Below are 13,067 nucleotides of genomic sequence, written 5' to 3'. Positions count from 1 at the left end.
GGATATACATATATAATATATATACACATGAAAATACTTACTATATTGACAATTTCTTCCCATAAATTCTCCTGGGCACTCACAGGAATAGTTAGCAACAAGGTCCGTACATATACCACCATTTTTGCAAGGTTCAGCTTCCCATTCATTTATATCTAAGGAAACAAGAATAAAGGAAGAGGGTTATTGGTAAAAAAAAATGATTAGATATTAGAAAGTTTTAGACATTTCAAATTAAAAAGTCTGAGTGATGCTATATCCTTTGGTGTTTGTACTTATACACGTCAGTGATACAAATTCTGCTTAAACCAACAGTTCATTAAAATCAAATTTAATCAAATTCAAATAGAATTGAAAAATCCAGATGAAGGATCAACAGAACTAAACCATTCTCAAATTCTAAAAATACGTATGATAGTTTGGGGAAATATTCAGTATATCCTTAGAATTAAATCAAACAAATTAACCCTCATGGAGAGATGAATTGGTTTTACTTATAAGATCTAGAAACCACCCCACAGCAACTGCCAATTAACACTGTCTCATTTCATCTTAATTCATTAAAATTCTAACTGACGGAGATGTTTTAGTTTTTAAATAGTTTGCCTTTGATGAATACGATGAGAAGCAAATTAGAGTTAATCGCTAAAGCTCATTACATGCAAAGTATAATAAATGTAAATGATGATCACTTCCTAATCTCATTCAAGAGTTTCTAAAGTTAGGATGACTAAGGGGACTTACCTTTCATATACCATTATCACACATGATACAAAACTGTATGTAATAACATTCATCAAATTATACTAATTTCCATGCTAATTTTAGACAACAGAGAAAATGAATATGAATTGAATGCAAAAGGGAAAAATGACTAATTGAGTCAAATATCAATCACTGATATTTCCAAATAATTCCCTGTAGTACAACACAGGGTTCTGTAGAGCTAGTAAGGTAGGTGGAGAGCAGGCTGCTCTCTCATCTCTTTTTCCTCCTATCATCTACTCCAGTCAACTCCCTGTTGGTCCTGAATCTGATAACTCTGTTGCTGTTTTATGTTTAACCAGTTTAAGACATAAACAGTATTAGTTAGTAGTCCTCTAGGTATATGCCTTTCACCCTTCCCCTAGTCAGATGGCAAACTTTCCACATGCAGCTCCTGTACTCCCTGTTCTTTATACTCCTGAAATATTACACTCTACTTGAAGACCACTGGTGCCCATAAGTGTTTCCTGCTACACTTCTAGCAAAATAATAGAAATAGTGACATGTGCAACCTAAAAATATAGTTTAGATTTAATGTGCCTTCTGATCAACTATATTAAAAGGTGTATCTGAAGTCCTAGGTTATCACAGTTGCTTAAAGCAATTTGATCACTAAATTATCCCCTCAAGACCAAACAAGGAAACAAGTACCAATTTCTGTCTTCTAAACACTATCCCCTTCTGAAAATTGAGTTTGTCACATTCCCATTCATGGTGCACTATTGAAAGTGAGGTCTTATATTCCTTAAGCGACTCATGACTTTCTCTGAAGGCAGCTCTTTTTTGTTGTTGTTTTTAGGTGTCCCAAACTGAAAGCAGAGATAATTCATGACTATGTTGAAAATAATCTCAATAATTTCAGTATTCAGAAATGCAAAATACAATAAATGTAGGATCTGACAATGTCTAAAAAGAACTGTGTGCTGAAAATTATGACAAGCTCTCAAATATTTGATACTGAAACTCTCCTGAGAGAGAGGAGAGGGGAGGGAGGGAAGGAAAAGAGAGTAAAAAGAAGGGGAAAGAATGAACCTAAGTCATTTCTTCACTTTTCTAGCTGATGAAATGTTCAATTCTTCTTGTTATTATCAAAACTTCAGTTACTCTAAGTGGTATGAAAATCTCTGTGTTATTTATTTTGTTGCAATTCAATTTAAGACAATGGCAAAGTTTGCTTACTTTGGAACATGCCCACTATGCCTTTTCCTAGACCACATTTCCTGTAATTTGTTTTAGATAAAAACATGTTATGGCTGATAAATTAAATCTTCATTTCTCAGAAAAAGCATTTCCTTATTTTATGAAGCTATTCATAAAAAGGTTATTTGTTTACATATGCATATAGAAGAAACTGAGTACTGATGCCTGAAGAACACATAGGGAATATATCTTGATTTTCACCTTGAAGGAAAGTTTTAATCAGGATTAATAAGGACAAGTTGGACAGTGTGGTGTACTTCCAAGCAGGGAACTGGAATTGATGACAACTTTGAAGATCTGATGGTCGGTTTAGATACATGAATAGTCCACTTTGGAGCAGAGAATGTGAGGGGGAGTATTGACATCCCAAGTCTGAAGATGCAGGAAAGGGATCAAATTACAATGAACCCTTAGCTCCAGTGGAAGAAATTGCAGTTTGTCTTTTGGCACTGAAGAGGTGGAGCAGGATAGGAGGATATCCCCTTTATCCTCCTGCTTTAGAAGGACCCAGTGAGGCCATAGTGAGATAGACTTGAGAAATGAATAGAAGGCAGGAGAGAAACCTACACTAGATTTGGTGTTAATAGTACAAAATATGACTTAGTACTCAGGTAAAAAGCCCTAAGAAATTTCTCATTTTAAGAACGAAATACATCATGACCAAAATCAAATCCAACTCTTGCCCCTTTGAAATCTTAGTAGAACGAAGTTCCCTAGTCAATAATGTGAGAACAACCAAGAATTGTATGTACTGTTATTAATATGCAGACACAGTTGTTCTTCCCTAAATCATCCATGTCTTTACACAATAAATAGTGTTTAAAAATATGTGAATGTGCATCTAGGAAAAATCAACCTTTGAACCTTTTAGCTATAGGTCCATAAGACAAATCTAGAGTCATCAACAAGCAAGTTATAATTAAGGAATTCTGGTTCCAAAAAAATCAAGCGTTAACACCTTTAGCCAGTGTTAACATGAGGTGGAGTGAATTGGAATTACATTTGCTGAAGTGGAAAGGCTTTATAGACATACTTAATTTATGTTAAAAAATAACCTCTTCATTGTTTAAATATTCACTTTGCAATGTTTATTTTTAAAACTCAAACTACTTAAATCTAAATTTATAAAATGTAAATGTTATTTTAAATGAATTATATATATTCTGTAGTTCAGTATCATATTTAGCAAAACATTTTTACATGTGCACATATCCAGTAACATGCGGGCTCAGAGAACATATGCAAATTACAGAGAGGCGTTTATATATTAGTATAATGCAATTCTTTCAGCAGTAAAGGCTATTCACACTGTGATTAACACTGCAAGCAATCTAAATGGAAAATGACCTCAATTTGTATAAATCATGCTTAATTAAAGTCTTATAAATGTTCACACACTATAATGTAATGAAATGAAAATTAAACATCTTCATAATAAATTGTACATATTTGTTTTTGTCACAGATCAAGTCATTATAATTTCCAGGAAAAAAGGGTCATATCTATTCTAAATATAGTGGAATACAGCAGAATATTTTTTAAATCTTAGAACAATTTCACACAGTAGTCCTATATTTAAGAATTTCTATATTTAATCAATCTTATAGCTCATTTGTAATAATAGTAATGATAGTCTTAAGGTCTGAAGGTCAATGGGTATACTTATTTCTTTGGAAGTTTACTTAATATACATCTGCATTCAGAAAATTATTTACTTATGCGTTGTCTTTGTTCTGGAATTTTGTCAAACCTAATATTGTTCAAATTATAGCCCAAAGTCATGACTTGCAACAGCAGACTTTCAAAAAATTTTTTTGAAGTCAAAATTGCATTGCTTGTTTCTTATTTGGGTCTTTGAAAAGCAAGGCATAATCTTTGCTATGGAAGACATTTTGCTTCTTTTCAGAGAATTATATTTAAATATGCATTTATCCCATTCTTCCTTAGACTGCATGATATCTAGACTAATTCTCTGGAGCCTCCTCTAGAAATTAAAACAATAATAATAATAATTAACCAATTAATCAGCTAATTAATTCATGACTTTTTCTCTAAGTCACCTTTGTACTAGGATCACAGCAGTTTTTATTCTTGGGTTATCATTGTCTTAATTCTTCCTTGAATTCCCTCAGAACTCCTTAGGTGGATGCTGAAATCCTAGTAGTTGAGGTACATTTCCTCTTTCAGCTTGGCTTACAATATTTTAAGTATTGAATACCTTTTACACTAGGATAGCTAAACCTCTGGGAACAGAAGTCCATTTATCCTTTCTGTCAGTCAATCTATCCTCTTATCACAGCCAAGTATGTACCAAGCCCCAACAGCATCAAGAAGTAATACTTTGAGTGTTATGGTTTAAACAAAGGTGTTCTCCCAAAAGCTTATGTTTAGCCAATTTTGAAAGAATTTTCAGAGGGAAATTATTGGTTATAAGAGTCATAAGCTAAGTAGTGGATTAATCCATTAATATGGATTTACTGTGTGGTATCCTTGGGCAGGCAGGGTGTAGCTGGAGGATGTCGGTCACTTGAGGCATGCCTTTGGTGTTAATATTTTGTCCCTGGTGATTGGAGCTATCTCTCTGCTTCCTTGTTCCCATATTCTGAGCTGCTTCCCTCTACCATGATGTTCTGCCTTGCCTTGGGCCCAGAGCTACGGAGTCAACCTTTTATAGACTGAGAAATCTGAAACCATGAGGCAAAATAAACTTTTCCTCCTTTATCTTGGTCAGATTTTTGGTCACATAAATGAAAAAGCTGAGTAAAGCACTGAGACTTTGGCTTAGCACCTTGTTTTGATACTAAAAGGACACCACTGTAGCATGTTTTTGCTTTTTTTTTCCATTTTGCAAAGGTATGATTTTTTGGTTTCCTTATTCTTTCTCTTGGGTTATCTTTCCCTGAAATATTGTTATTGACTGCTAATTAACTGGTGAAAGCTTATTTTCAAGGGTCTACTATTTTTGATCCTTAACAACACATCTTCCCTGAACTCCCCATTAGCTGTTAAATATTATCCAGACCTCCTGTGAGTGATTACCTTTAAAGTTTGACCTTTAATTTTTTTTTTACTTATCTAAAGCCTATGGTTTTTCATTTTCTCTTTTAAGTCTGAATGACTTTATGATGAATTTCTAGAATACTGTTCTTCCACTGTAATATAGAATGTAACTATGCCATAATCAGAATTACCTATAGAATTTCCCAGTCATTTCAGGGACAAGTTTAGTATATTTTTCATCTAATAAACTTGAATTCCCTTTTGATATAGCTTTGTTCTATGTTACCTGTCATTTATTTTTCAGTATCAAATTAAGATCAACATTCTCCAATCACATCAGTACACGTATAATATTTTTATAATGACTTGTTGGTAACTTTTACTTACTAAGAACAGTAAGGTAACAAAAGTTCCAAATCCAAGAGATATTCACCTATCACCTCTTTCAAACAAAAGAGCTGTATTCTCTGCCCATCTCTCTCTTGGCATCCTAGCACTTATTTTAATATCTCAATTTTGATGCAAATGCCTTTTCTATTTGTATCAAAGTGGTATCCATTCCAATTCTTTGGAATACTTTCACATAAAATTATTTTATTAAGGCTTAAGGCTTATTTGCTCATAATCAGATATTTGGCTGGTGAGATAAGACAGCTGTTCCAAGGTACTTGTAAAGCCAAAACCAGCTGAGAAGCAGGTTAAGGAAGGGATAACTGAGAGGAGTTGTGATGTCTCCATAATTGAAATATTTGATGACTTGAGGGCATTCCTAAATAAAAGCATACAATATAAGCAAAAAAAGAAAAAATCAAACAAAACAAGAAACCCAAATGCATCCTTCACTGAAAATTTTCATTAGAGTGCAAACTGTCTTCAGGGATGTGGGCATGCAGCATAATGACTTGTCCACAGTAAATATTTGTCGATTGGTAAGAATGAACCGGGAATACTGGAGATGCGTAGACCTAAGTACTATAACAAGGAGTTCACTGATTAAGATTGGGAAAGCAATTAGGGATCTAGCCTCTTTCTAAAGGCATTATATTAGGGAAATAATGGAAATTGAGTAATTTTTTTTTCAATTGATGTGAACTGAGTGACTTCTCTTTTTGAAATCAGAAAAGTCACACAAAAAAATGTCAGAGAAATATTTCAAATGTCTTTCTTTTGTAATAATATGGCATCTCATGCATGATATAGCATGTGTTATGTATTTCAATATTTGTCTCAAGATGTAGCATACCTACATAATCAGAACTTCTGATTCTTGTGTGAAATGGAGGTAAACATGTTATTTTAAAAGGAGTTCAGGTGATGCTGAAGGATAAGCCAGGTTAGAAAATGTTGAAAAGAACTTCTTCTTATTATGAAGTTCATTCTTGCACTCATCCATCAATTTATCTATCTATCTATCTAACCACCAGTCAGTCCTTCCATCCATCCATCCATCCATCCATCCATCCATCCATCCTTCTTTGGTTCTGTGCTAGGTACTCAGAATGCAGCTAATGATTTATATGTCATGGTCCCTTATTTTTTTTACTACCTTATAGCTGACTAAATATAGAAGGGAATAAATAATTAGCTGCAGTGCAAAATGATAAGTGCTACACAGTAAAATGCAATCCCTCAAAACAACTCCAAATATTGGAAACTAAATTGGTTTTGCAGGCTAGGAAATGTTTAGTTTTGCAGTTTAGTAGAATTAGGAAAATTTTGGGGGGTATTCTCTTATACATACTATACTCTATGAATTATTTTTCTCCATGAACATGTGCTTCATTATTATTCATATCAGCAATCTGTAGGTCTAAGTGTGACTTCTCAATATCTCATTGTTCTTTGATCAAAGTATGAAAAGCATATATTCCCTGGTTCCCTACTTTTATTATGGTATATTATCACTTATTCATTTTTGCACTTTCTAGTGCCTTATCCAAAATAAATCCCTCCATCCTATCTGCTGAACCAAATTATTTCACTTGCTCCTCTTTCTAGTTTTAGCAGTCAACTTTGATTAACCATTCTGAATTTTTTATAGAGAATTATCACAAACCCATAACAGGATAGGTGTAATGGGATTCATATTGGAAGCAAAGCTCTGATTCATATAATCTGCCTTCATCCTTTCATTCACTCATTCAGTTATTAAAATTCTATGAGTACCATCTATGAATTGGGCACTAAAATACATAATTGGGTGCATCAGTGAATTGGAATGGTTCCTGTTCTAAGAGACAGCATTTCTACCCTTTTATTTAGGAAGGAGATAATTATAATGCTATATAGTGAAATATATGCCTTAGAGTATTAAGCACAAAATGTTCTGTGATTATAGCAGGGAACTTTGTCTACAGGAGATGTGGAAGATTGTTTGAAGGAGGTAATAACTGTGGATGGTGTTTAAAGAATGAGCTGGAGCTTTTTTTTAAGATTGTTAAATTAATAAAGAACATAAAAGCACACAATGTTTTCTGAAAGAACTGAACACCTTAAGTGTCTAGGGCATGTAATTTGACTGTGGGGAGGGGACATGGATTACAGGGGATCATGGTTACTAAGAAGATAGGAACCAGATTTCGGCTTTATAAATCAAGTTAAGAATTTTAAACTTTATTCCTGTGTACTGGGGAGTTAATAAAGAACTTAACAAATGTGGAATGGGGCATGATTTTATACAAATGTTTGTTTTAGAGAGCTCATTAATGTACTCTAGAATTACATTTTTTTGGCAACATTTTGGAAATGTATGCTGAGTCTATAAAACTTGGGTTATGTATGATCTAGAGTGTTTGGATTTTTAAGGTGGTTTGGAAATTGCATATAGACTTCCTAATATTGAGGGTTGCTACATAAAGCAAATAAAAACAGAGGATACCCATGAAATATTTGTGATATGCTTACAAAAATTAGTATGAACTTGAAATTCACATTTACCTTGGCATCTTTTATTTTATTCAGGAACTTTATTTAAATTGTCAACTAGAATGTGATTTGCTCATGTTTTATTTCTTTTTCTTTCTATAAGCATTTTAATTTTTAGCATATGGTCATGTTTTCCATTTTGTATTTTCAGCAGACTCCAAGGAAAACCACCTACAGCAGAAAATCCTTCATAACAAAGAATTTTCCCTAGGCGCTTGCTCAAACTAAAATTTGTTGCTTGCATTCTGTAAAGAATTTCATAATCTTTTGAGTTTACCTCTATGGAATCTCTAATAATAACAGTATGGCCAAACAGCACTTCAAGATAAAAGCTGATTGATAACACTTAGCACAACCCCAGAGTTACAATTTCTGATCTACATACCAAACATTATGGTAAGCCTTTTATATGTATTAGTGCATGCTATGAACTAGTTACTGTTATTACAATTCTTTAGGAGATGAAGGAAGAAAGGGAAGAGAGACAGAATGGGAGAGGTTATTAGCTCCTTTTCCAGCAGGGGATTAATGTCCAGGATATGCAAAGAATCAAAAAATCTTAACACCAAAAAAGCAAATAACATAATCAATAAATGAACAAAAGAACTAAACAGATATTTCTCAAAAAAGAAAGAAAGAGAGAAATACAAACAGCTTGCAAATAGATGAAAAAATCTTCCAGATCCCTGGGAATCAGGGAAATGCAAATTAAAAACTACATTGAGATTTCATCTCACATCAGTTATAAAGGCAATCATTAAGAATACAAATAAAAATAAATGCTGTTGAGTATGTGGGGAAAAACACACTAATACATTGTTGGTGAGATTGCAAGTTGTTATAACCACTCTGGAAAGCAGTATGGAGATTCCTCAAAAAAGTAGAAATGGAAACACCATACAATCATGCTCTTCCACTCCTTGGTGTGTATCCTGAAGAACTCAAATTAACATACCATAGAAATACAGGTACACCAATATTTTTAATAGTGCAATTCATAATAACCAACTTATGCAAATGGCACAGGTACCTATTAACAGATAATGGATAAAGAAGAGACTCTGCATCTAATAGAAGAAAACATTGGCCCTAATCTCCATCTCATGGGGTCGGGCTCCAAATTCCTTAATAGTACACCAATAGCACAAGAGTTAAAATCAAGAATCAACAAATGCGACATATTCAAGCTAAAAAGTTTTTTCTCAGCAAGAGAAATAATAAGTGAGATAAATAGGGAGCCGAAATCCTGGGAACATATTTTTACCCCTCACACTTCAGATAGAATGCTACAAAGAACTCAAAAAGTTAAACAACCAAAAAATAAATAACCCAATCAACAAATGGGCCAAAGATCTAAATAGACACTTCACAGAGGAGGATATGCAATCAATCAACAAGTACACACACACACAAAAAAAAATTCTCACCATCTCTAGCTATCAGAGAAATGCAAATTAAACCACTCTAAGACACCATCTCACTCCAGTAAGAAAGGCAGCCATTATGAAGTCAAACAACAAGTGCTGGCAAGGATGTGGAGAAAAAGGTACACTTGTACATTGCTGGTGGGACTGCAAACTGGTGCAGCCAATTTGAAGGGCAGTATGGAGATTCCTTGGAAAGCTTGGAATGAAACCACCATTTGACCCAGCTATTCCCCTTCTTAGACTATACCCAAAAGAACTAAAAAGAGCATACTACAGGGACATAGCTACATCAATGTTCATAGCAGCACAATTCACAATAGCTAGACTGTGGAACCAACCCAGATGCAATGGATCAAAAAAATGTGGCATTTATACACAATGGAATATTACTCAGCATTAAAAAATAACAAGACCATGGCATTTGCAGGGAAATGGATGGCACTAGAGCAGATCATGCTAAGCGAAGTTCGCCAATCCCTAAAAGACAAATGCCGAATGTCTTCTCTGATATAAGGGAGGTGACTCAAAGCAGAGTAGGAAGGAAGAGCATGAGAAGAAGACTACCATGAACCAAAGAAAAGAGGAGAAAGGGAAAGGGAGGGAGAAGAGGAATTGCACAGAAGACGGAAGGAGACACTCATGGGTCCACAAAATACATATATGATGGTGTGAGGGGGAAGGGAAGAAAAAAAGAGAGAGAGAGAGATAAGTGTCACAGTAGAATGAGTACAGAATAGTGATGGGAGGGGAGGGGAGGGGAGGGGGGATAGGGAGGGAAGCAGAATACAACTGACACTAGTATTGCTGTATGTATACACATGGATGTATAACCAATGTGATCCTGCAATCTGTACACGTGGAAAAATGAGAATTCATACCCTATTTGAATCAAATGTATGATATGTCAAGATCATTGTATTGTCTTGAGCAACTAATAAAAAAAAGAAAATGTGGCATGTATATACAACGGAGTTTCACTCAGACATAAAGAAGAATGAAATTATGTTATTTGCTGGTAAGTGGATGAAACTGGAGATCATCAAGCTCATTGAAATAAACCAGATTCAGAAAGTCAAGGGTCAATTATTTTTTCTCATATGCAGAAGCTAAACCAAAATAAGAGGGAAAAAAGAAGGGACCATCCTCATGAAAATAGATATCTGTGGAGTAAAGGAAGGGGATTGAGGGGGAGTGAGAAGGAATGGGAAGAGGGAGGAATTCTGGAATGAAACTGACTAAATTAGGCTATGTACATATATGAATAGGCTTCAGGGAATTTCATCCTTATGTATATCTGTACAACACTAATTTTTAAAACTATAAATAAATAGAAGGAAGATCAATAGAGTAGAGAAGAGGAATTTAGTAAGAGAAGGGAAAGAGGAAGTATGGGTGACTAAAGTGAAGCAAATTATAGTTTATGCTTGCATGATTATATGAAAAAAGAACTCCAAAACTATAATGCACTAATAAAGACATAAAAAAATACAAATATATTTCTCAGAGTAATACTGGTGATAAAACTGAGATCAAAACTCAGATCATTTGTCTCTAAAGTCTTTGCTATTCATCAGTGTGCTTCATGACCACCAGGTCAGACTAGCATTCCTTCTCCACCAGTACTTCACATTTGCCTTCAAGGTACTGCATGCTAAGGGGAACACATAAGGGACACTCCACCATCTTTTTTTCAAGTTATCATCATAACCTAACAATATTAGTATTTTTCTTCTAGGTCAAAGACTCCACTCCTCAAGTTTTAATTTGGAATACCCCCACCAAACACTTTATCATTCTTAATAATTTTCCTAAAATCTTGAGTGGACATTTGTTCTAACATTACTTTCCAAATCCACAACTGCTTTTCTATGTAGAAATGTATTTATTTGGCTATTACATTCTTTATTACATGCCTCTTAGTTTTATATTTAGATAAAAAGAATACATTTGTCTTGAAGTTTCCTTCTTTATAGGGGACAGGGATACATTTTATATCTATGTAATTAAACTAACTGTTTTTCCTGAGAGACAATCCACATAACATAAAAAAATCTTTATTTGAAAGATAACATTCATACAGAAAAGTATACAAAATAATAAATTAAATGAATAATTATTAAGAGACAACCTGTGCAAAAAGTACCATAGTCAAGCACTAGAATCCTGCCAGAACATCACAAGTCCTCACACTCCCCTTCCATTCACAACTTCTCCTTCACCCTCACAAAGGTAACTGGTTTCCTGCATTTTATGGGGTTCACAGTTTTGCTCTTTGTATAGTTTACAGTTTTGCCACTTAAATATATATTCCTAAACAGCATCTTTAACTTTTACCTGTATTTGCATGTCACAGTTAAAAGGCAGCTAGCTATTCAGTATGTACTTTTCTCTTTGTGGCTTCCTTCCCATCCCTGTTGCAGGAGGCCATGGGTTCATTTCAATTGTTGTATAGTTTGGCACTATGAGAATAGACAACAGGAATTTTTCTTTTCTAATGTTAATGGTCTTTGTGTTTTTGGAAGTAAAATTATCAGAGAATATGCTTATAAATGTCTCTTGATGCACAAATGTAGTGAATTTTTCCTGGTTATACTGAGGAATGAAATGACTGAGAAATAAAGATGCATCTATTCCACTTTAGGAGAGAATGTCAAACTGGTTTTTAAAGGGGTTGCAACAATTTGCACTCCTATCAGCAATTTATTTTATAATGTTTTTGAAGATATGAGCTGTATGAAACCTGCAGGTAACCACTTATTTCATTTTACATGCATATTGTTAAGAAGAGAGGCATAACACCAACATACCTTCTAAATATACATTTTTACCAAGAGGGACTTTTAAGGGGATGCTTTCAAACCCTCAATTTGCCAAACTAAATTACAACTTTATTTTCAAGGACCTTGATATTTGTAAACATAGATAGAAACTTATACTAAAAATGTTGAACCAAAGAAAATTTGCAAGTGATGTTACATTTAAAGAATAGGCAGTCACTGATACACATACAGTCACATATTAATATACACAGAAAAATAATTTTCCTTAACCCTTGAATTAACTTCCTAAAAAGAATGCTATCAATCAACTCTCACATACAGATACATGAAGATTAAGAGAATATAGAAAAAGAATATGTCAGGTTTCCACATTTGATATCTTTAAAATTTTGTGTTATAGCTATAATTAACTACAACAATGTTCCCAAGTGAAGAATTATATCATAATTTCAGGGCTACTGTGAAGAGTAAATAAGGTACTTGATGGTAAAAAAAAAATCTTTTCAACTTTGAAGACTATAAAAAGAACTAACTATTCATATTATTATGAGTTAAACCATATTCATATCATTCCATAAAATGTTTCTTGATTATGTCACTGGAGGAAAATACAGATAAATTTCTGGTGAGGCTTTAACATACACGGAAAATTCTACTTTGGGAGTATTGTCAGAGTCAATCATGGGGAAAATTTTTATAAACACTGTATGTAAAAGTGGCTCTGCCTTAGAGTGGAATGACCAACAAAATTGTAAAGCCCATAGAAATTCAACCCACTGAATGGGATAATTCAAGAAACACTCTTGTCTCTTTTCAAAATGGTGACCTTTACTTAAAAAAAATAGCTCATCAGTTCTCCATAAATTCTGGCAGATAGACCTCTGAGAGCTATACCTGGTAGATATAAATTATGGCTGGTAAATATAGAAAAGACTGATTTTGAAACTCTTAGGTATTTCAGTCCCCATAA

The 13,067-nt window shown here is 33.8% G+C and overlaps 1 protein-coding gene across 1 annotated transcript in view; it reads right to left on the bottom strand.

The window, feature by feature from the left end:
- LOC143390091 (EGF-like repeat and discoidin I-like domain-containing protein 3) overlaps positions 1-13,067 on the bottom strand; it is a 132,848-nt gene that overhangs the window by 29,363 nt on the left and 90,418 nt on the right. The window contains exon 5 of the mRNA XM_076842689.1: positions 42-155. Coding sequence (XP_076698804.1) covers positions 42-155 — 114 coding nt within the window. The remainder of the gene's footprint in view (positions 1-41; positions 156-13,067) is intronic.

This window comes from Callospermophilus lateralis, unplaced genomic scaffold, assembly GCF_048772815.1.
Source record: "Callospermophilus lateralis isolate mCalLat2 unplaced genomic scaffold, mCalLat2.hap1 Scaffold_89, whole genome shotgun sequence".
Classification (NCBI taxonomy): Eukaryota; Metazoa; Chordata; class Mammalia; order Rodentia; family Sciuridae; genus Callospermophilus; species Callospermophilus lateralis.
Note: the sequence above shows the minus strand (reverse complement) of the source record. Positions and strands in the feature narration are given on the sequence as shown.